Source organism: Pongo pygmaeus, chromosome 9 (assembly GCF_028885625.2).
Source record: "Pongo pygmaeus isolate AG05252 chromosome 9, NHGRI_mPonPyg2-v2.0_pri, whole genome shotgun sequence".
NCBI lineage: Eukaryota > Metazoa > Chordata > Mammalia > Primates > Hominidae > Pongo > Pongo pygmaeus.
In genome coordinates this window covers 130,282,848-130,307,427 of record NC_072382.2, presented here as the reverse complement: position 1 = coordinate 130,307,427, position 24,580 = coordinate 130,282,848, and the positions used below count along the sequence as shown (strand labels likewise).

At 43.2% G+C, this 24,580-nt stretch overlaps 1 protein-coding gene across 3 annotated transcripts in view; it reads left to right on the top strand.

Annotated features, from left to right (window-relative positions):
- The window catches only part of ETS1 (ETS proto-oncogene 1, transcription factor), a 138,027-nt gene extending 113,648 nt beyond the window's left edge, over positions 1-24,379 (top strand). For all 3 annotated transcript variants that reach the window (XM_063671608.1, XM_054438711.2, XM_054438709.2), the window contains 3 exons: positions 2,807-3,067; positions 19,532-19,650; positions 20,583-24,379. In XM_063671608.1, coding sequence (XP_063527678.1) covers positions 2,807-3,067; positions 19,532-19,650; positions 20,583-20,798 — 596 coding nt within the window. In that variant the 3' untranslated portion in view covers positions 20,799-24,379. The remainder of the gene's footprint in view (positions 1-2,806; positions 3,068-19,531; positions 19,651-20,582) is intronic.
- Positions 24,380-24,580: the final 201 nt, after the last annotated feature.

Sequence of the window (24,580 nt, the reverse complement as noted above, 5' to 3'; positions counted from 1 at the left end):
GTCCCCACCACCCCTCCAACCCCAAACTAATGACTATGGACCAAAAGTGACCCTTACAAAGAGACGAGGTATTTCTTTCTGGCTCCACTCTTCTTCCCTCCCTCCAAGTTCAGGCCACAAAAACTTGAGGGGAAGACCATTTTGTGCAGGGCTGTTTTCTGCATGTTAGAAGTGCTGCAAACAGGGCCTATGCAAAGGGCCAATTGAATCTGAGATGCTGTGATTGGTCTAGACCGAAAGCATTACTGTTAGCTGATTGTTATTTATACTAACCATAGTACAGTATTCACGGGCTGCATTACAGCATACAGAGTGCTTCTATGCCCCACTTATTTGGGCCCTAAGAACTGTCTTTGTACGAGTCTGCTCAGTGGGTGGCTGGGTGCTGCCACATCTTCTGTTTTGAGTGCTCTGGGGTCTGTTCGGTGGAGTCAGATAGCTTTGGATGGAGCTTGCCGAGGCCCTTCTCAGAAAGGCTGGCTAGTGGACAGTTTAGAGAACACAGGTTTCCCTGCATGAGCGCAGCAGCATAACTGAGTATCTAATCCAGTTGGATCCTACCCATTTTTGGAGAAAATACCCGTAAATGAAGGTTCCCAGCACCAGGGTTGTGAAATCGAGCTAAAATGAAAGCTGCCTACCGCTGTAAACCACAACTCTCAACAGGGTTGCATTTGCCTCATGTTTGGGGGGTTGCCAGAGACTGGTTCTGGCTTGGTTTAGTCCCCTTGCTTAGTGGGACTCCTTGGAAACTCTACTATCTTGCTTGTGAAAATTCTGATGTCCTTTTTCTCCAAGTATAAAATTGGCTGATAGAGATGGGATCATTTCAGAGAGACTTTAGCATAAATACTATCGACTTGGTGGGGTGTTGATGAAAATATAACTTCTCCTTCTTAGGCTTTTGGTATGTTTGTCTCAAAGAGAAAATAAATGACCATGAAGATCAGTAGCTGGTATGAACAAATACCTTTTTATGAGACGTCACAGAATTTCCTGTTCTGCTAAAACAAGGCTTTGACATTCTGGTTGTAGGCTGTTTTCTTAAATCATTTAGTGTGAATTTCTTGAAGAGAAAATTAGATGATCTCTAAAAAGGTGAAAAAGATGACTTTTCTGGTGGGTAAATGGGAAAGAATTTTTAAGAATTATAAAGAAATATATATTCATTTTTAGTAAGAATGAAGAGGTGCCCTTTTGCTAGTGGACTGGGTGGGCAGGGCTGATAACTCCATGAAGCTCTTCAGTTTGCTTTCCAGAGATTACCCTCCTCTGAATGGATGAGTGGAGGAAGGAATGAAATGAAACAGATGACACCACCTTTCTGTTTAAAGCAATTCTAGAGGGGGTCAGGATGTAGAGAAAACCTACAGCAGTGGATTTTACAAAAAGTATACACTCAACCAAATACATTTTATCCGGATCTTTAAACAATGTTGGGAGCAACATATTTTCCTATATATTTAATTTAGGTTTGGGCATCTGTTCGTGTTTGATTTTTATTGTTTTAACCAATCTCCACTGTCATGGAGGGGAAAATATACTGGAAGCACACTAATATGAAGTTGTATAAGTCAGCCTTATTCTGGGATTTGAAATTTATAGATCAACCTTCCCTGAACAATTAAGTGTTGACTTACGGATATTTCTACGTAAACATTTGTCACATCCCTTTGCCTTTTGGCCTGTGCTGAATTGAGGTGACCATCTAGTCTCCTATGATTTAACTTAGGTTACTTGAAAAGTATCTGAAAGTTGCATATAAAAACCATTCCTGTGAGCCTTTTTAGCTCTTAGATGCATTTGTTTTCCTCCAAAACTTTTTTTTTTTTTTTTGCTAGCCTCCTTTTTAGTGGCATTTTTACCAATGGAAATTTCTCCAGGAGCTATTGTGCAATCATAGCAGCTGTTTATAACCTGGTTTGGGAAATTAATGAACTTGCATGATCTTGCGGTCAGTCAAGAATGCCTTAAGCAACTCACACAGTAAAGGATTTCTGACACTGCTGTGGACCTTAACTCTTTAATAAACCTTTTAAATACTGCCTATACTTTTCCAATGAAGTTTAAATTTTCAGTACACAATTTTACTTGAAGAGGATAAAGAATATGCTTTTCTGTTTAGAAGAGTGATAGTGTGTGTGATTTTCAAAAATCTCTTGGGAAAAGCATCTTACACCATCTTACTCTATTTGAGAAGGCATAGGGTCAGTACATGTATTTCATATTAAAATAGTATTTGGGAAAAATGCTAAAAAATAGCATTTAGTTCCAAGGTCAAAACAGGCTAATCTGCTCTTAGTCTAATGGGATTCTTTTTTCTTATGACCAAAATGTTTTCCAAACTGGGCCTTTTGAAGTCATCTCATTGGCTTGAGCTGGAGTGGGGAATTCAGCCTGACATTGCTCCGATTTCTTCATTTATTCATTGGGCCTATGACATCAGCCAGAAATCGTATCATAACATGTGTGATCCTCAGCTTCTAGATTTCTGGCTTTAGAACTCTTGAGGACCCAAACGCTACTCTGACAGATGTGAGCAGCGTTTGACTCTGAATCTCTGTACTTGGAGTTCTCAAACCAGGCAGCAGAGTGGCTGTGGACCCTCGGATGGTGGCCTAGTGCAGCCCCTTTCCTCAGAGTAAACCCATGACCCCTGAAGCTTCCATTCCCACTCGCCTCTCCCTTCTTCTGTCCCTCCTGCAGATCTGATTAGCAATCTGTCCTCCATAAGAGGATTTTTACAGTTTTTTTTTTCCCACTCCCTTCTCTCCTGTCCTCTTCCTACCTCCTCCTTTACCTCCAGGTAAACTCGGGGGCCAGGACTCTTTTGAAAGCATAGAGAGCTACGATAGTTGTGATCGCCTCACCCAGTCCTGGAGCAGCCAGTCATCTTTCAACAGCCTGCAGCGTGTTCCCTCCTATGACAGCTTCGACTCAGAGGACTATCCGGCTGCCCTGCCCAACCACAAGCCCAAGGGCACCTTCAAGGACTATGTGCGGGACCGTGCTGACCTCAACAAGGACAAGCCTGTCATTCCTGCTGCTGCCCTAGCTGGCTACACAGGTAGGCGCCCTCCCGCTGCTTAGGCCAATTCCATCTGCACGTTTCTGTGGGTGGGGTCCTGGAAGGCACTCTGCACCTCTGACCAGAGATGACGAGAGACTCCCTTTTGCAGGGCAGGGGGGAGAAGTCTCTCTAAGAATTCTTTAGTCTCTCCAGCCACTCTGCTTGTGAATAGCCATTGATTTTTGGAAGCAAATAGTATCATTCTCTTCAAAGGGATCATTTCCAAGAATGGTAGGAAACTTATATTTTGGGTGTTTTTCCATGTCTGGGGGAAGGGAACTGTAATGATCTGGTGTTCCTGGAAACTCTATCTAGTGGCCTGGCATCAGGGGATTTTTCCTGGTCTGCTCTTGGGAGGTCTTTCTAAATACAAAATCAGCAGCAGCATCTCTCAAAGGCACAACTGAATGGCCTCCACACTGTACTCTTCTGCAGCACGGTTCTCCTTAGGCCAGCTGTTCAAATGTGGGAACAGTGCCCTCAGTGGCACTACGCCTTGTCCAGATCCATCCTGGCCTATAGAGAATACCCCTTCTCTCGCTTGGCTTTATTATCAGTTTTCTTCCAGGAGCGAAAGCTATAGTTATGATAGTGATGAGTGAAGAAAGGCCATAGAGAAAGGAAGATGTGGGTTGAGAGCTTGAGCTCTGATTGAGACTCCTGTAGTAGAGCAAAACTATTCTTTCTTCAAATGGGTTGTAGCACATCATGCTACTTAACCGGAAAAACATGTGGAGAGTATATCTGAGAAATAGCCAAGGATCATTAATGTGTTAATCATCAGATCTCTCTGTAAGATTGTAGTGTTTTCTAAAAATTAGAAAGTGTGTTGTGAGTAGCGCTTATTTTAAAGTAGCTTTGATTACTCAGATGTGGTCTAGGCCTTTATTCTCTTATAATTCTCTCCATCCTGGATATGTTTTCATGTAGGGACCCTTTGTGTGGATGATGACAAACAGCAAGATCTGTGTTTCTATTGAGGTGTCTCTCTGATCCTTAGAGTAGGCTGAATCCTTATTTTTGCATTCAGGGAAGCCTTAGGTCTTTTATGAAGAAAACCAGTGACCTTTGAGAACAACTCAAACGCTTGAAAACTGACTCCCCCTTCAAAGATCAGGAGTGTCTCTCTTATGTTGCATTCCACATAGCTCCTAGTGCAGTTCATTGCATGAGTAGTGCTCAGGAATTATGTCTACGTGTTGGAGTAGCAACAAGGTCAAGGCCAGGAATGGAACTTAAAGGTCCTTACTTTATTCTTTCTACAATACCCTGGTGGTCTTTGCTTGAACATGGCTAGCATGTAGGAACTTACTACTTTTCAAGGGAGTCCTTTCCCATCTTTGAAAGGAGATTATTAGGAAGTATATCCATTTCCATTAAAAACATCTGGGGTGAGGAAAAGTGTATTAAGTCGCTCTCAGGAAGTACAAGAGTGCCAGCTCATGCAGTTATACCTGTTAGGGGTTAAAGAACTAGACTGCAGTTGAATACAGTGATAAAGGAAGGGAGATGTGCTGCTTAATTGGGAAGAGAAAGGAAAGGCAGAGGTAGCTCTAAAATGACTTTGTGGCCTTGGGAGGTAGACTTTATCTCTAACTGGCAGTGCTTGCTTCTGTTTTTGTGGTGCAGAGAAAACTATGCTCTAGGCCTGAGTAATGTTTGGGTAGATTGATAGTTGCCTGCCCACCCTCTCTTCTGCCCTTCCTTCCTTCCTTCCTCCCTCCCTCCCTCCCTCCTTTCCTTCTTTCCTTCCCCTCCCTCCCTCCCTCCCTCCTTTCCTTCCTTCCTTCTTTCCTTCCTTCCTTCCTTCCTTCCTTCCTTCTTTCCCTCCCTCCCTCCCTCCCTCCCTCCCTTCCTCTCTCCTTCCCTCCCTTCTTTCCTTCTTTTCTCTCTCTCTCTCTTTCTCTCTTTCTTCAGACATGGGATAAGGGAGTAAAACATTTAGTGAGTAGAAGAGAAGGGGTGGTGATTATCACTTAAAAGTCTCAAAGTCTGAAGTAATCATTTTAATGAAAAAAACATTTTTTGAAGCCTCTTACCATTTAATTCTTTCTCCTTGACAATTGCAATTTCACTTTTTATACTATCTCATGTGGTGGCGAGAATAATAGTCCAGAAAACAGAAGTCCTCTGTGTTTCCTCCCAACTCTAACACACTGTGTGGTTTTAGGCAAATTTGCCTTGTACCCTTTTCTACTTTTAGTGAGGTAGAAGTGTTCATTCTTATCTTGGTGGCAGGAAATCTGTGAAAATGTAATTGAATTAAATCAACTAATTAAATAAATGAAAGCTAGACATTGTGCTAGACATAGAGAAAAAAACCCTCAATTATAACAATTCAATTATTTCAGCAAATGTTTGAGCGCATATTGAGTGCAGAAAAGCGAGTATGAGGGCTCACTGTCTCCTTGGATTCAAGATATTTTAAATATCCTTAGACTTGAACTGGATTCTCCTATTGTTGTGGTCTGAAGGAAAGTTGGGGTTTGTTAGGTGTGTGAGGAGCAGCCCACATTTTAGTATTTATTTTTTTCCTGTAATTGATACCTGGTGAATGCCTCCTGCCTGTACTGCAGACTCACCCTCTGAGGGTGATCTCACACCCTCATGGTGCCCCCGCCAACCTCCTTTAAGATGCATCCTAGGGAATAGGGAAGCAGATGAAATGTGCCCATACAGCCTCACCCACCACCTGAGGCAGTCACTAGAGTGCCTATAAATGGCTGTCTAGCTTTTTACAGAAATGTTAAGATGAGCTGAAATTTGCAAAAGTACTTTGGAAAGCAGAAATCATTGTATACACTTGTTGGCAATACATTTTATTTCTTGTAAAAGTCACACTTACCTTCTCAGGTTCTGCTCAACTTTTCTGTCTGTTCCCTTAAAATTTGATTGCTCCTGAGTATCTTTGGCCACACAGTAGGGGTACACATAGCTCTATGTCACTATTACTTGGCCTGGTAATAGTGCATGCTTAGATTCTCCAAGCTGGGAAGAGAATCCATCTTCCTGCTATTTCACCAGGAGTCTGGGTCTTTGTCCCTATCACCTCCAAGGGAATACATTTTACTTTTTGATAGGATGTCTTTCTTACTGCACTGTAAGTGTGAAAATCAGTAGAAACTGAATTTTCACATTCTCTTGCACAGTTACATTCTTCCTCCAAAGATAAGAAAATTGCATCAACCTTCACTGGGCTCCCATAGCAACTTGTTAAATTAGGTCAAGATGCGGGGGCAGATAACATGGCTTGAAAGCCTGCCTGTTAGCTGAGTTAAGAATACATCAAATGCAATGTTGGCTTCCGCCAAAATGTACCTCCTTACCTTACTGTGAACTGTTTACGGTTATCAAACTGATACCATCAGAAAGCTCCATTTTCTTTTGTTCGAAGATACATTATGAACCCCTTCTAATTACAACACAGTCCTAGAGAAGTAGCCCAATGTTTTCTATATACATTTTATAGACATAAGCAAAACGCTTTCCAAGTCCTTGAAAAACATAGGCATCTCTTCTTCCTCTTGCTTTTCCATTTCAGTAGGTATAGAATAATATAATGGGTTGTGACATAGTAGTCTCTCTTCCTCTCAACCCCTCTAGTCCCATTTCATAGATGATGAAACTGAGGCACAAAAAAATGACTTATTCAAGGCCATGTATGTAATTGCATTCTGCACAGAGGTAGCTTCTGAATTGGACCTTAAGCACCAAATGTCTCACCTGAATAGAAAATCTTTTCTTTATATTAGAGAATGAGAGTACTCCTTGGTTATTGCAGTTGCCTGCCTAGACTGATTAGGACCTTGTCTCCCTCTTGTCACTAATGAACACTATATGTATGTGGGTTAGGGGTATGTGGGAGGGAAGAGAGCTGGCCTTGGCTTCCGTCCAGAATTATTGACCTATAAATCACCTTTATTGAACTTCATTCCAGATTGTCAGACATAGCCACAGATAAGGAGTCCTATCACTTCTGCTGCTGTCGTTGAGCAGGTCTGGTGGTAATGCCCTTATCAATGTCTAGGTGTGTTCGCACTCTTTGATTTGCATTTATGAATGAAGTGGTTTTCTTGTTTTCTAGGAGCCTGAAAAAGGCTAAACCCAAAGCCATTCACTAACTGTAATGAAATTATGTTTTATGGTGTTATGGGGACTATCTGGAATTCAACTCCCAAATTTTTTTTTTGTGTGAGACATCACACACACACACAAAGGTACTAGTCTTGCAGGAAAGAAGCCCCGGGCCGGGCGCGGTGGCTCACGCCTGTAATCCCAGCACTTTGGGAGGCCGAGGCGGGCGGATCACGAGGTCAGGAGATCGAGACCATCCTGGCTAACACAGTGAAACCCTATCTCTACTAAAAATACAAAAAATTAGCTGGGCGTGGTGGCGGGCGCCTGTAGTCCCAGCTACTCGGGAGGCTGAGGCAGGAGAATGCTGTGAACCCAGGAGGTGGAGCTTGTAGTGAGCCGAGATCGCGCCACTGCACTCCAGCCTGGGTGACAGAGCGAGACTCCGTCTCGAAAAAAAAAAAAAAAAAAAAGCCGTGTACATTCTCCTCTAGGTCCTCTCAAATTGATTCTGCCCTAAAATAAATCCTCTTCTTGTCATTTCATAGGTGACCGTGGAGCCAGTCTAAAGTCACACAATAAGAAAGTCCCAGGGCCAAGTCCAGAACCTTAGAGTTCTGGCTCGTAGTTGAGTTTTAGGGTTCAGTAACCCAAAACTACTGCTAAAACATGTTTTTGAAAATAAACAACTTTACTGCAAAAGGAAGTGCTTCGAAGCCCTTCAATTCAGAATGAAACCTGAGATTTGGCAGCATTAGCTGAAATCACAGTTTTCTGAAGGAAGGCTCGATTGCAAAATAATCTCAATGTATTCAGGTACAAACAACAACTGAGGAAACTTTTGGTATGAGCCTAAGTTAGCGATAAGGAAAGAGTAAAAGGAGGTTACTAGTGCAGTGTGAATTTGTGCTGTGGGCATGCGATTAGGAACAGTATAGAGCCTTTTAATTTGGGGGGATAACAGGAACCAAGCTCTGGAATCTAAAGTTTCTCCATGTAAATGCTGTTGTGTAAGACAGTGTGAATTAGCTAAAGTCAGGCCCAGAGAAGTTAGGGCACTTCACTGAGGTCTGCAGGCCAGGCAAAGCTGAGGCTGGCTTCCAGGCTTGCTGAAGCTGTCACAGTCTCAATGTAGACCATCCTTGGGCGGCACCTGATTGGATAAGAGGAAAAGAGCTTGGGAATGAGAAGGGCAGAAACAGAGTGTCTTCCCTTTCTTGCTCAGAGGCTGTTGTGATTAACTAGTTGCAGGAAGCTGGCAGCCCCCTCAGCTTAAATAGAGCCTTCCTGTCAGCCAGCAGCTGAGACGCTGGCAGGGATTCCATTCACAGTGCTGGGTTTAGCAGTGGATCCTAAAGGGGTGCCTGGCATGGACCTGGGGATCTCAGTGGAGTAATAGGCTCACATGCTGCTCAGTTATGTGATTGATGGGAAAATACTTTGGAGCACTGAGGAGAAATCCCGGGAAGATTTGAACTGGTTGGGAGGCAAAGCTCTTTTCTATTGCCTGTGAGTAATTCCACTGTTTCTGCCTGCTAACTAATTAGTTTTGTATGAGTTTTTCTTAATCATCTGCTACCAGTAGAAAAAGATCACATGGTAAAAAGATTCGTCCTCACTATGAACTTTTTTTTTTTTCTAAATGTCTTTTAAAAAATGTGGAAAGTGGCGATTGCCTGTTTCTGTCATGGCTTTCAAAGACCACAACTGGCTGAAGCACCTTAGTGTCTTGATTCAGCTATGGTAATACCTGGCAAGCAGTCTTTGGACAGAAGAGATCTATTCATACTGTACAATACATCTCACACCCTGGTGCTGTTCACAACTCTCTGAGGCCTTGAGGGTGCCTGGATTTTGGATACTAGGAGACTCACAGGTTGACCCCTCTGTTCTGGGTGTAGCCCACTGCCTGTTTTAGAGGAGCAGTCTCTGAGTCTTAGATTTTTGGGGTCACTGTTTCTTTAATAAAGTCTCACTACAAATAATGGAATTGGGTGGTGACTGTTCTGGAATTCCACTCTGTCTCCAGTTTGAAGCTCCACCTTTGGAGGAAGCAAAATGTTTCCACTGAGCAGAATGCAGCCAGCCTGCTGCTGAGACATCCACACCAGTCTTTATTGCCTTTAAACAACAGGCCTCGGAAACTCCCCATCACCTCTGTTGGGAAAGGCCCTGCCAGGTGTCCCAGATGACCCTGCTTTCGCCCCCTTGGCACTTCTTTCTTTTCTCTGGATGGCCTCCCCTGCTGCAGAGAGTGAGCAGCTGCTGCTCTTTGTAGAGGCTCATTCAAGAGAAGCGCTGCCCTTCCTGTCCCCCTAAAGTGACTTGCTTGTGATGCCTGCAGGTTGGAGCGCTCATCAGCACCCCATCAATCACTTGGGAATGCCTGCAGGTAGAGAAGTCCAGGTTAAACACAAGAAAGGGTGGTCATCCCGTGCGGTTTTACCAAGGGCAACTTTCAGGGGCTCTCCCTGTAGAATTCAGAGCATGGAGTCAGGCCCTGCCAGTGAGCAGCTGTGTAACCTTTGGCAAGCTAACATCTCTGTATCTGTTTTCTCATCTGCAAATGGCAATAATAATAGTTTCTATACCATAGGCTTTTTGTGAGAACTAATGAATTGGTTTATGGAGAGCACCTGGAGCAGTGCTGGGTATACAGGGAGCTAGGCTCTAAGTGCTAGCTGTCACCTCCATTCCATAGTATTTTCCAAACCTTTTATTTTTCCAGTATAATTCTAAGTTCCTTGAGACCAGGGAACAACACATTTTACTTATAGAATTGCAGTAATTGCTGGCAGTGTCATGGTGCGTAGCAGGTATTTAATAATAGGTTAGGTCTCTTCAATTATTTAGCTCAATCCTAGATGTATTAAGTTCCTACTGTGTGCTTAGACTCCTTCATATACACTGACTTTTTAAATCCTTCACCAAATATCACATGAGGAAGTTTCTGTTATGCCCATTGTATAAATGAGGGAATCGAGACTTTTTTTTTTCTTTTTAGAGGAGGAGGTCTAGCCCAATGTCACACAGCAAACAACAAATAAGATGACTTTCAGGGTTTTCACATGTCAGAAAATATTCAAAATACTGTGTTAGTTTGAGTGTGCCGGAAAGCAGGTGCCAAGACATGATTAGATGTGCAAGACGTTTACGGAAGGAGCATCTATGAAGGAAAATAAGGCAGCGAAGAGAAGGCAGGGGAATCTTCAGACCATGCTACAGGTCTGGAAGGAGGAGATTTGGGTAGAAAGAACCCTCAACTGCAGCTCCATTCCAAGAAAACTTTGGCTGGGCCCAGGGGATCCTTGGGTCAAGGTTGTCTGCTGGAGGAGCTCTGTGTCTCACAGGAGTGGACCTGCATGCCCTCACCGTGCTCAGTCCCTGGCTGGAGCAGCCCCCAGGAAGGGGGGGTGCTGGTGTGGACATGGTAGAGCCAGTCAATTATGTTCCCTGAAGCAGGAGATCTGAGTAGAACAGGTAGTGTGACAGCCGCAGGGACCTACCTGTAGACATGGCTTGTTGAGACCAGCACAGCTTTTCCATGTGGCAGGACTCAAGACCATGTGTCCCGACACTCTCAGTGGCCCGTGATGGGCTTCTGAGTTCAATGCATGTTGTTGACTGTAACTCCCCAAACGTTATTGTCTTTTGTATGACTCACCTCTCCCTGAGAGATAATGAGAGTGAAAGTTCTCCCAGAGTGATTGAATGTGAAAGTTTAAACTCTGAAACAAGGATGGGACTTGCTTTGTTGGACATGCTCACAGGGCACAGATCTGTGGAGGTGTTTGACATTCAGAGCTGAGGCGGTGGAGTGTTTTCTGGAGGCCTCTCAAGGCTAGGTTCTCTGTTCTTTTTTCTTTAAAGGCGTAGGTAGGACACTTTCAGCTCATCACATTATGGTGAAACAAAAAGTACTTGTTCCGCTACCTCCATGCTGTTGTTAATGTTGTGTTTTGCTATTCAACACACTCTGGCTACGTTTGAGGAGTGTTCAGAGATTATATGCTGGATAAATGCTTACAAAATTTGGTGTGCAAATGATCACTTAGGATCTAGTTCAACTACGTTCCAAGGATTCTAATATACCTAACTAGTGATTTCTCTCATTCTTGACATACAGGGAAAACTTAACCCCTAGGACAAAATAAATTCCAGAGGTCAAGTTGAGAATCCTACTGAGAAAAGACTGTAATCTTCAGACTTCTAAAGTCCTGTTTTCTAGCCCTGATCAGTGAACATATCTTTCTTTCTTCTCATTACCTACATACTTAGGAAGATTTTTCTTTGTACATTTATAGTGGCTGGAAAAACCATTTCTTTGGTTTATAACAAAATTCTTATCGCCTTCCCCCAAATCCAAACCTAACCCATCTCTGGTGGCTTCTTAAAAGAACTGGTTACCTAGAAGACATCAGGAGGAAAGAGCTATAAAGAAACCCACTTCCTGACTTGAGCTTCACTGGCTCACTGTCCAAGTTTGTGTCTGAGTGTTAGCTTGAATGTGTTAGACAGAGTTACTGATGGGTTTAGAAGAAAGAGGTGGTTGCATTTGAATAGAGACTGCCCCTTTAAGAGAGGAACAGTCCCCTTTCTCCTGCTGCCGCCCCCACACCATGTGTACTTGAGCACTTGCAGGTGTGCAGAGCCAGAGCAAAAACAAAGGTCTTTCCCTCATACCCTAAAAATGCGTAACTGTCTTGTTCTCAGACCCAAGTCAGACTGGCCAAATAAGCCTCACTTAACCCTGTTCCAGGTGGGAGGACTCCACTGGCCAGTTGCCAGCCACCTGGTCTTGCTGTCAAGCCTGTCTTGGGCACTGATGGCTGGACAAGAGGTTCTGCTTGAACCCCAGTTAATGCTGGTGGGACCCGTCTCTTTGGGCCCAAACTATTGGCATTTGTGGGGAACGGTATTGAACTTGCTCTAGGTGAGCTCTGTATAATACTTAGGTGAAGAATACTTGGTGAGGGACATGAATAACTAAGGAAAAAGGTGCATCGGGAAAAGAGGATCTAAGTCCATCTGTGGCCAAGATTCCCCTAAACCATATATGCCTGTGATACTTTCATTTGCAAAGCAGTTTGCATCTGCTATCTCTTTTTGTGCATATGTACTTTTAACATAGGAACGAGGATTTCAGAGTCTTCCCTAACTTAAAAAAGTCCTAAATGGTTGTTCTCATTTAAAATATTAAAAATTTTTACATTCGTATACTTTAACTTTTTTTTCCTTAACCTCCAACTTTCTACTTTTTCAAAGTTGCCATACGAAAGGCCAATTTAATCCTTGGAAGTCTAATTAGATTTTTTCTAGTGCTTTTACAATTTTTTTTTTAAATGCATCTTTTTTCTTTCTTGTTTTTTACTGAAAATTGTTTTTAAAAGTATATTTTCTGTTGTTTCATTCTTCTGTGTAATTCCATTATTGTATATTCAGTTGCTCCTAAATTGTTCACCTCTTTAAGTCTCTTTCTCTCTCTTTAAGTCTATGTATATGTATATATGCAGATTTTTGTAATAAGGACTTAATTTACATTTTTATAAAGTAAAGAGAAGCAGAGATTACTATTTCCATTTTAGGGAAGGAAAAAGTAAAGCCCAGAGAGATTAAATGAGTTGCGTAAGATTGCATGGTGATTCAGGGAAGAACTGATATCAAAGCCTCATACCCTCAACTCCCTACCTGGGGCTTTCCCACAGGCATCATATATTTTAATTTTATAGGATGCCGTCATCACTCAGTACTCCACTGCCTGACATGTAAAATGGCTTTTATTTTTAAATTTTTTGACACTCTTCCTCCTTTCGTTTTTGATCTAACATGCAAGAGACATGAACTCGGCAGTCAAAGACTGGTTTTAATTGATTTGAGAGCTGTTTTCTCACTCTTTTTCATGGTTAGATACTGGCTATCTCAGCAACAAATACAAGTTTATAAAGTTGTTGTTCATCATCGTGTTCAGCAAGTATGCTTTCCAAACACCTGTCAGAATGTTCTTTGTTGTTTGAGTTGAATTATTGGAAGTTATATTCCCAATTACTGCCTTGGAGTTATTAGCCACTGATACAGGAACGTGTTTATAGAAGATATTGACACACAGTGAGTCTTTAAACCAAGGCTGTATTGGCGAGTTATAGAATGTGTTATACATTGAGTGTGTTAGAGATGAGATAAGATTGGGTCAGGGTGGGGCAAAGAAAATGTACGACTCAGAAGAAATGAGAAGCATAGAACTCAGCCAAAATATCAAGTACTCCTGGCTGTTAATCTTCTTAAAATAATTTTCCCAGTGTCTTGATTGCCAATCAGTCCAGCAATACAGTTTCTCGAGTTATTCATCCTCAGGCAACAAGACTTTGTGCAGCTTCAGGTTGAGCTTGGTCCAGAGGCCAAGAAACTGTCAGGATGTTTTCTGTTTTGTCCTTAAACTTAATGGAAATCAAGAGATTTAGGAGCCTTTGTGAATGGTGATTTAGAAGAGGGTTGACAGAAAGGGGTGATGCTTGGACTGGGGAGCCACCCACCCCACCCTCAGAGGTGCGTCCTCCTGTGGTAGCATGAAAGGCAGATTGATACACTTGTGAACAGATGGGTCATTTCTGGATTCGAATGTTCTGTTTTTGCCATCATCGTTTGGCTGTGGGTAGAGACACCTGGCTGGAAGGGAGGGGCCAGCCAGGCCTGTTCCTCTGTTTTAGGGCCACCTGCCAGATGTGTGCTATCAGGGCAGAGTCAGCCCTATTGCAAGGGTGACCAACCATGAGAGTTTCATAGGTTAAAATAAATGTGGTGTCCTGCCCACACCAAGGTATTTGATTTGACTTTTAGAGTAGAGCTAAAGGGATTAGCTTCTTAAAGTAGCAAATTAACTCCCAAAGGACAGGTGGTCGTTTTCATTTTTGGGAACACGTTGATGAAATGCAGCCTGAGGGTCACCCATATTGTTTGGCCCCAAATATAGTTTAATAGAGAGAAGCCATTTGAGTGGCCTTTCTAATCCTTATGGCTTTCTTCAGAGGAGGTTTGTTTCAGTAATGTAATTTAGAAAATATTTAATGAGTACCTGCTGAAGACAAGCTATCATACCTGGCATTGAGGATATATGGCTCAGTAAGATATAGTCTGTGTTCTCAGGGAGACCATGTCAGACGACACAGGAGTCATTCAACATCGAAGAATTTTTTGTTTGTTGGTGTTTGTTGGTGAGGCACTGTGCTAGGCTTTGGGTTGAAGCAGTGAAAAAACAAAGTCCTTGTCCTTAGAGCATATATTCTAGTGATGGGAGAAATGGACAGAGACCAAACCATTGGGGTGGTCTTGGTGTAAGCCATGTACAATGGAAATATGAGGAGACTGCCTGGGAAGGTGCCCACCCAGCGTTGACCTCCATCTGTTTGGAAGAAAACTCCTGTGTTCTCCTCTCAGCAGAGCACAGGTGACAAGAGTGAGAACTTGTGGTTGAAATGGAAATGAGGAAGGAGTAGAAGGAAAAAGTGAAGTTCAACCTGACCCTGTTCACTTGCTGTGAGGATGTCCTTGTCACAGGCAGGCAACTCCCAGACCTGGAAAATGAAAAGAATGATACTGACAAATTGGTAAATGGAAGGGATTTCCATCAAGAGCATGTTACTAACACCTTGTCCTAGCCCATTGCTATATATGTATTTATGCTGCTCAGTTCTCAGCCTCAGGGCAAGGGACCAGAATAGCAGGGGATTTTTAATAACCAGCTCCTCATTGAGACAGATAATGGGCCTTGCAGCTCCCAGACAACGAAATATGACCCAAATGAGCAGGAATTTGCTTGAAGCTTTAGATTTTTTAAAAAAGTGGGATTGTTGCCTTAGATTTGAGGAGCCTTGGGGGTCCCCTTAGGGGGTGAACATCCTTGGTGTGATTTGCTTTGTAGGCTTGGGAACTCTCCAAGTTCCCACCTGGTATTTCTTCTTCTGAGCTTGTAGCACGTTCTTCAAATCAGGCCTGTCAGTGTGTAGTAAGAACTGTCCTCTTCTCCAGAGGGTGAGAAGAACAAAGCAGTAGAAGGAAATTCCCCTGCAGCCGCCTGAGAGGGAGGGTGGAGAGGGAGCAGACGGCAGGGGGTGTGGAGGCTCCGTGCCATGGGAGATGGGTGTGTGGAGTGTGTGTGTGGTGCTGTCCCACCCGCATGGCTCTGGAAAGAGACCTCCTCCTAACAGGGACCCCTCTGTTGTTGTGGCTGAGAGCTTTGACTTGAGAAGCATACTTTCCCAGTGATGCCACCGGATTCCTGATGTATGACACTCCCGGGCAGCATCGTGAAGGGTGCTGTTGACTGCCTCGGAGATCCCAGACAGGGACACCATTGTGAGTCACATTGAACATGTGAGCTCCCCTTCCCATGACTGGCGCTATTCTTAGTACCGTTTTCTGCTCTGGGGGACAAAGGTCACTGGGACCACAGTCCATTTGGGTAGGTGGAAGGGGCTGGGCACAGGGATAAGGGGGAGTTGCAGGGGCAATGGAGGAAGAGGCTTTACAAGTTTAGGATATGTTGGAGCAAGGGCAAGGGATGGGGCCCTGGAGCCCTGTGGATTTGGGCAGACCTTCGCTAAGCAGCACAGAAACACCCTCTAGAAGAGTCGTAACTGGGAGTGCTGGACTCATTCATCGCCTACACCAGTCTTGGGTGTGAGAACTTCTGATGGGCCTGGATGTGGGTGTCGCTGGTGGATCTGTGTAGCCAGTGTGCCTTCCAACCCCAGAGCTGCCTCTAAGCTTTGAGTTTCCAAGTGGCCCTGAAGTCCCCTCCCAGACCTGAAGTAAGGGTGATGCATTGCTGTGGAAACAGGCTCCTGTATTAGACCATCCACGGGCCCAGCCAGGAACTGAGCCCACCCTGGCCCAGTGTTTCTGGCTGGAAGAACATTTCCATGTCTTTCCTAGTTCTCTTGCTCCCCACAACAAAAAGGCAGTTTAGGAGTCAGCAAAAAGGTGCTAGAAGGGAAGCTCCAGCGGCCATCATGAACTCCTCTCACTTGGTACAAAAATGTGGGCTTTCCGAAGGGTGAGCCCTGTGTGCACCAGTTAGGCTGGAGTGTGCCTGTGGGGTTTCTCTGCAGGAATCGGGGGAAGGAGCCTGGAACTGACATCTCTGTTATGTTGACTGTCCTATTGTGAAGCCAACGGGAGAGATTTCTTCCCATTCATATTCCCATTATTTCTTTAGGTATCTGCTTTTCCTGTCTATCCTCCCTCTTCCCTTGGGTGTAAACAGAAAAAAAAGAGTTAGAGAGCTCTGCACCTAGGACTTGGGCTTCTAGGGCCTGAATTTAATTTTTTTTTCATTCCTTTTGAACAAAGGAAAATTCACAATGAGGACAAAAGTCCTCCGTCGAGTACTCACCCTGTCCCAGACTCACCGGGTCCCGTATGCTGACATCACAGAGAAAGGGCAGGGCGGGGCATCTACAGCCTATGACTACTTGACATTTCAGTTTGGAAAATGCACTGGTAGAAAAGGAAAACTAACCATTCCGTCAGAGGGTTCCTCCTCTGGGAGCTGGTGCAAACCACGGGAATTGAAGGTCCCTTCTCTGCATTGTGGCTGCCAAGTCCCAAGGGCAGGAGACTGCAGTGTGCTCCTGGGCCCTGTTTTCCAGCACCGGCAGATGTGCTGACAGCTCCCCGCCAAAGACTCATCCGGGGGAAGGATCTCGATCTTTCCATCCCTTTCCTTGGCTTGGTGTCATGAAACCCCGTGCTCCAAAGAGATTTTCAGATAGTGGGAAAGAGGTTCTAAGGTGAACACTGGGAAGGAGAAACAATGAAGTAACGTAACATAACGGCTACCACAAGAGGATGCTGGAAACATCACCTGTGGAGGTGGATGTCGTGGCGGGGGCTGGCAAGGCCACTGGTGGTTGGATGACTGGGAGAACCACTGGCTATCCCATGTCCTGCAACTGCTGTGAGAAGTTGGGGACAGAGTTTTTCAAGTCAGGTCCCCTTATCCCTTGGAACACTGCACTCAGTCAGGCAGTTTAGGTGCCAGGCCTTTGGCCTGGTTGTGTCCAGGGGCAACGTAGCATTGAGATGAAGAATCTGGGGACGGGCTGTGTGGGTTCCAGTCCCGGCTACTCCACTGCTGATCTAAATGGCCTTGCAGTGTGTCAGTTTTCTCTGCTGTGAAGTGGTAAAAACAAATAGCACAACAGTTGCATCCGCCCCACAGAATATTGGGAGGAATGAAGGAAACGAGTGTGGAGCATCACTCACAGTGTCTGCGGCGTAGTAGGTGCACCGTCAATCATAGCACTCATTAGTTTTTCTCTGTCAGGGTCTAAAGCAACCCCCTCTCCTCCGAGGCTTCCTTTACATAGCTTTGGGGTAGGATGGTTTTCTTCATGTCTCTCTTCAGTCTCTATAGTTATCGTGAGTTTCTCCAAGAAACCTATTCGGTGACCAGGGCTCTGGCAGCTGCATTTCTTGAGAGCGATTTGCTGTTTTACCTCTTTGTGCCTGTTAGGATGGCTTCTCAGTGGATTCCTCTGAGAACGTCACGGTTAGTTTTGTGAGCCCAGGCAGAAAACGAGTAGCTCATGACTTTAGGCAACTCCCAAGAAACCTGCAAATGTCCCTGAGTTGAATACGAAATGGTTTTCATCGAATGAAAGTAGAAACAGAGGAAGCAACGGCTTTACCAGTGCAGCCCTCTGGGCTGTTGTTCGAATGTTTCCTTATTTTGTAGGCATTCACTGAGTCATTTTATTGTGGAATACATGTAAGGTATTTCTTGCAAGATGGTTTTAAAGAGCTAATGGTCCATTCTCAGAAAGAGGAGGTAGAGCTATTTCATGTTTTCATATTTAGCATGGCAAGTGCTGAGGAGGAGCCTTGGAAACCACCATTAGGAAGTTGTTACTGGAGGAGGACTTCCTTTGGCTGTGGGATGATAGCTCGTGTCAGTAGCTGTTTCTTGACTTCATTGGAGGTTTCCCTGGTCCTTTGAGTCTAAAGGCCTGGGTACTAGACCCAGAACCACCATTTTGCTAACCGTGGCTCAGAGCAAAGTCACAGTACTTTGCTGAGCACTTTTTCTGCACCATTAGAAAGGAAGCCATAAGACCACTTGTGCCTCTCCTTACAGCAGAGGGTTGGGTGTGGATTTTAGGAGCAAGCACAACCATGCATGTGAAAATGTCTTGTAGAAAGATGAGATACAACAAGACATTACCCTTATGGATTATGAAGGCAATTTCTTTTTTAGATTGAGAGGGAACCTAAAGTTTGTTTCCTGTTAAATCTCAGTTTACTTTGCATCAGACAAATTTGCAACTCTGGTGAAAAATTAGAGCCTTAGTGAGCAAAGCTTTCCTGTATGAGCTGGTGCTTCCTGGGCTGTATCCGGAGACATGGACTGGGTCTTTCCCAGTCCCGCTCTGCCCAGTTTGTTTATGTTATAAGGGGCAGTGTAGACATGTAACAAGAAGCATGGACTTTTGAACCCCTATTTGTCTCTCCACCTACACCTATAAATTAAGAATCACTGGTGGCATTGTCATTTCAGATGAGAAAAGTATCCTCAAAGGAAATCGGTATGATATAAACCTTTTAGCATAGAATAAATTGACTGTCAGAGTGTTGATGGCTAAGACAGAGAAGTGTGTGTCTAATTTAGAATGTACTGAACCTATGCAGAATTTCTGACAGTCCTCAATCTGACCTCTGAGGATTTCCTGGGTGGCAAGTTAATTCCTCAAATAGTAATGATGCTTTTTTTTTTTTTTTCTTAGTTTGGGTGCTTTCCTGTAAGTGGACTGGAAGGGCAGGGTGGTGGCAGTGGAGATAAATATTATGACTGAACAGATATTTAACATCTATTTCCTTGTGAGAAGGCCCGAGGATAGTGATCCTTCTTACTCACAAATCAGAGGCCACAAGCTCCCTACTACAGAGCAGTGCTTATGAGCCATAACTTGTGTTTGGAACTGGAAAAGACATTCATTCCTTCGTTAATATGTTTCTTACTTCTGAAGGCAAAAATAATGACTTAGTTTTTGAAGGTGTAAAAGATTATGCTGCCTTAGAATATCCCAGAGGATAGGCACAGTGTTCTCTTTCTAGAATTTGTTTAGCAATAAAAATGAACCGATCCTTAAGTTAATCAAAATAAGGCACTTGACACATTTTCTTCCATGCTTTTGTTTTATAGGGAGGCCTCTGTCTTTTCTATCTGTTCGAGCTCATAACACTTCCTCCAACATGTGCACTGTCTGTTGCCTTCATTTTCTCCTGGCTGGATGGGCTGAGAGAAGAGGGGATGTGGGAGTGCTGTGTGTGGGGATTAGCTGCGTAGAGTGCTGAGTATCTGGTGTAATGATTCACAATGGCTTGTGTTTCTAGGCAGTGGACCAATCCAGCTGTGGCAGTTTCTTCTGGAATTACTCACTGATAAATCCTGTCAGTCTTTTATCAGCTGGACAGGAGATGGCTGGGAATTCAAACTTTCTGACCCAGATGAGGTAAGGAAGGAGGGGCTTGCGAGTACTGTGTTGAGGAAGGATGAGAGAAAACTCCTGGAAGGGGTGGTGTGGACCTGAATGACGTGTTCCAGGATTGGGATTCCCAGCTCTGCCACTTGCCACCCGGAGCAAGCTAGGTAGCCTGTCTGAGCCCCAGGTTCATTATTTGGAAAATAGAGAAAAGATCTGTGTTACCCCATTTGTCTTACAGGATTAGCTGATAGGAGGCATTAACGTGCCTGGCAGTAGGTCAGTTATCACCCATAGAGCTGCCTCCTGTGACTTAGCCTCTTCCCGGCCCCGTGGCTCTGTGAGTGTGAAAGGGGCCAGACAGTTCAAGAGGCCTTGTGAGATTGGCTCATTAGTTTCTTATTTCATTACACACATGTTTATGGGGTAGTGGTTCCGTGCCATGCCCAATTCTGAGGATAAAAAACAATGAACAGGAGAGACAACATCTTTGTTCTGGCAGACATGAGAAAATATTTGTGCCCTGGTATGGAAAAAAAACACTTCCTGTTGATGAAAGGCAGGTATGATTGCAGCTCAGCTCCTCCGCTTCACACTTCCCTGTTAGATTTCATGCTTGCAAAGCAAGGAGATTTTACTAATAATATGCGGAAAGAGGAGAATGTATAGTGTGGCTTTTTGTTTGTTTTTTAAAGTCACATATTTAATCCTAGTTCAGGGTCACTGTGTTTTCATCAACTTAAAGACTCATTGTGACTCCCATCCTTGCCCAACCCATGAAAAATGGAATTCAGGAGATAGGCCAGAAAACTGTTTTCTATATCTACATGAATCTCCAATCATCTTACTTGAGCATCGTGGGTCGCCATGAATGGGTATAGCATAGGCATAGAAACACATACATTTGGCCTGTCTTGTAGATTTTTGCCTACTCCTCCTTTATTTTTCTTTTTAAATTTCAGGTGGCCAGGAGATGGGGAAAGAGGAAAAACAAACCTAAGATGAATTATGAGAAACTGAGCCGTGGCCTACGCTACTATTATGACAAAAACATCATCCACAAGACAGCGGGGAAACGCTACGTGTACCGCTTTGTGTGTGACCTGCAGAGCCTGCTGGGGTACACCCCTGAGGAGCTGCACGCCATGCTGGATGTCAAGCCAGATGCCGACGAGTGATGGCACTGAAGGGGCTGGGGAAACCCTGCTGAGACCTTCCAAGGACAGCCGCGTTGGTTGGACTCTGAATTTTGAATTGTTATTCTATTTTTTATTTTCCAGAACTCATTTTTTACCTTCAGGGGTAGGAGCTAAGTCAGTTGCAGCTGTAATCAATTGTGTGCAGTTGGGAAAGGAAAGCCAGGACTTGTGGGGTGGGTGGGACCAGAAATTCTTGAGCAAATTTTCAGGAGAGGGAGAAGGGCCTTCTCAGAAGCTTGAAGGCTCTGGCTTAAGAGAGAAAGAGACTAATGTGTCCAATCATTTTTAAAAATCATCCATGAAAAAGTGTCTTGAGTTGTGGACCCATTAGCAAGAGACATTGTCACATCAGAACTCATGAAACTGATGTAAGGCAATTAATTTGCTTCTGTTTTTAGGTCTGGGAGGGCAAAAAAGAGGTGGGTGGGATGAAACATGTTTTGGGGGGGGATGCACTGAAAATCTGAGAACTATTTACCTATCACTCTAGTTTTGAAACAAAGATGGACTTCAGTGGGGAGGGGCCAAAACCGTTGTTGTGTTAAAATTTATTTTATTAAATTTTGTGCCAGTATTTTTTTTCTTAAAAATCGTCTTAAGCTCTAAGGTGGTCTCAGTATTGCAATATCATGTAAGTTTGTTTTTATTTGCCGGCTGAGGATTCTGTCACAGTGAAAGAAAACTGTTTATATAGACCCCATTGGAAAAGCAAAACGCTCTCACTGAGATCAGGGATCCCGAATTCATGGGACATATATAAGAAGGACAATTAATGCTGATTTGGGTACAGGGGAATTATGTGTGTGAATGTCATCTACAATTAAAAAAATATTAGCACATCCCTTTACTTACTTGTTATTAGTGGATTCTCGGGGTTTGGACTTAATGTTGAGCTAAGAAGCATTAAGTCTTTGAACTGAATGTATTTTGCATCCCTGGTTTTGGACGACAGTAAACGTAGGAGCACTGTTGAAGTCATGGAAAGGAGATCGAAGGAGGAAGATTGACTTGGTTCTTTCTTAGTCCTATATCTGTAGCATAGATTACTTGGAATAAAAGCTGTATGCATGGGCATTACCCCTCAGGTCCTAAGAAATAAGTCCTGAATGCATGTCATTCCAAACTAACACTCTGTAATTTTTCTTTTTTGTCTTATTTTCCAAGAATCCTCCATTTTTTGCACCCCCTCACCCCCAACTCTGTTATTCAGTAGAGAGAAATGTACGGCTTTCTGATTGGTGAGTGAAAGAGTAACTTGAGACATGACCTAAGTTGAAGAGTTTAGACTTGCTGAGTTTTAGAAGTGATGGAAATTAAGAGAGCATTTCAATAAAATGTGACTTGGCTGTCTTTGGAAGACAAGTGCAAGGCTCTCCTTTGAAGAATTTAAATTAGTCCGGTAGGATGTCAGGTGAGACTGTGTATGCAAAATGAATGGCACAGGTGATGCTAGGGCCTCTTGCTTGGGTCTGATGTCTTGGCACAGGGTAAGTGAAGGTTAATTCCAGAAGAGAGGAATGACTTGAAGGCAAAGGAAACAAAGGAAGGAGGTTCAGTGAGGAAAATGAGGTTGTCCATGAGATTTGAATAGATTTTTAGTTCCCTCAAGGTTTAAATACAAACATAGTCAAGCAAGGTAGTCATCTTTCTGCTGGTTGTGAGGGGGAATCTGAAAATGGAGTTTTAGAGGAAAAGTCAACATCTAACTAGTGAGGAAAAGTGCCTAATACAATTAGAATCTCCCTCACTCTATAGTTGCCCAGTTGAAAGGATGAGGAGGAGGGGTGGCTTTTATGGACTTCCATGAGAGAAGGAAAGAAATATTTCAGGTAAGCTTCTCAGGGCCGGCCCTTTTTGGGATTTGGATGAGAAATTGGAAGTACTAACTACTTTCTAGCATATCTTTAAGAAAATTGATTGTTATTTACTCCCAGATCCTCTTGCAGACCCAGAATTATCAGGAACATAGCTCTGTGATTCATGAGTGTCCCCATACTGATGAACTGGAGCATCCATATGGAAAGCAAAGGCAGAATTATCCCAGCTGTGTTATTTTGATCTTTTGGATGCAGGTGCCTTAATGAAGCTCTCAAAATATTTTAGGAGCTGCTCAGGGAGTGTTGGGTGGAACTGTTTGGACTACATTGTTTTCTCTTAGATTATGTGATTTTTGTTGGGCACTGGCAAAAGGTGTGTGTGTGTGAATGTGTGCATGTGTGTGAATGTTGTGTGTGTGTGTGTGTGTGTATGTGTGTTTGCAGACATGCAAAACTGCAGCTGAAATAATACCTGAGATTTCTAGGTAAGTCTTTCCACATTTCAATAATGGGTAAGAGTAGAACCAGGGCCGGGTATCAATTATTGCTTGCTGTTTGCAACCAGGCATAAAATCACTTTCTCAAATCATCCACCGTTCCTATTAAATTTATGTTGGAAACTCTCCTTCTGTGAGTATAACTCCTGCAGTTCCTATAGCAGATAAGATATAAGAAAGTGCCTCCTAGTGCTCCTCCGCCCGCTTGTTTGCTAAAATTCCCTTTCTCTCTAGGTCCACCATTTTCAAGATTTGTAGATAGTGTATTAGTTAAGACAGCTTTGTCGATCTGGCCAGATGTTTTTTCTCCTTTGTCCAAAGGCCAGAGACCATCCCAGGAAGAGTGGTGGGTGGTTTATACACTGGAAATGTTGCGTTTATGCTTTTTAAAAACACATGTTAACTTCAGAGGAAGGATGGGCAAATCTGGTCTAGCTGGGTGAAACCCTTCTTTTCCCAGAGATGCCTTAACCTTTGTCGGTTTTGGCTTTAGGGTTCAGAGTCACTTTTGTTCCCTTCTCCATTCTGGAGAGGGACTTCCCTACATAGAGCCCTGATTTTGTGGCTGTGGGGATTGGAGGTAGCATTCAAAGATCAGATGTGCTTTTCCTCACTTTGGAGATGAACACTCTGGGTTTTAGAGCATTAACCTGCCTAACCTTCATGGTGAGAATACACCTTCTCTCTTCTAGTCATGCTGTGCATGCTGCTTACTCTGTTGGGGTCTATATAAATTTGTTGAACTCTTACCTACATTCCAAAGAAGTTTCAAGGAACCATAAATATATGTATACATATACATATATAAAATATATATATTAAAATAAAATTATCAGGAATACTGCCTCAGTTATTGAACTTTTTTTTTAAGAATACTTTTTTTTTAAGCTGAGAAGTATAGGGATGAAAAAGATGTTATATTGTGTTTGACTATTTTCCAACTTGTATTTTCATATAATTTATATTTTTTAAAAGCTGAAAATTTAGAAGCAAGATGAAAAAAAGGAAAAGCAGGTGCTTTTTAAAAATCGGAACTGAGGTAGCTTAGAGATGTAGCGATGTAAGTGTTGATGTTTTTTTTAAAAAAAAAATGCAAAAAAATTCTTATGGCGGAGTTTTTTGTTTGTTTATTTTAGTAGCTGATGCTGGCACATCATTTTGCTGGAGAGTTTTTTATATACTGTAGCCTGATTTCATATTGTATTTTAAACTGTGTGAAATTAAAAACAAAGAATTTCATTCATAATGCTGTGGCTTTGGCTTGATTCTTTCTTGTCTGGATCATGTATTAAAGCAGGACAAATCAACCAACCAGAGGCAAGCACAGAGGGATGCAGTTTAGTCTTTCTGATCTCACTAGCTCAGGACCATTGGAGATAAAGATTTCCTAATAAGGTGAGAAATATAACAGGAATATAGGGAAGTCGTCAAACATCCCAATCTTTGA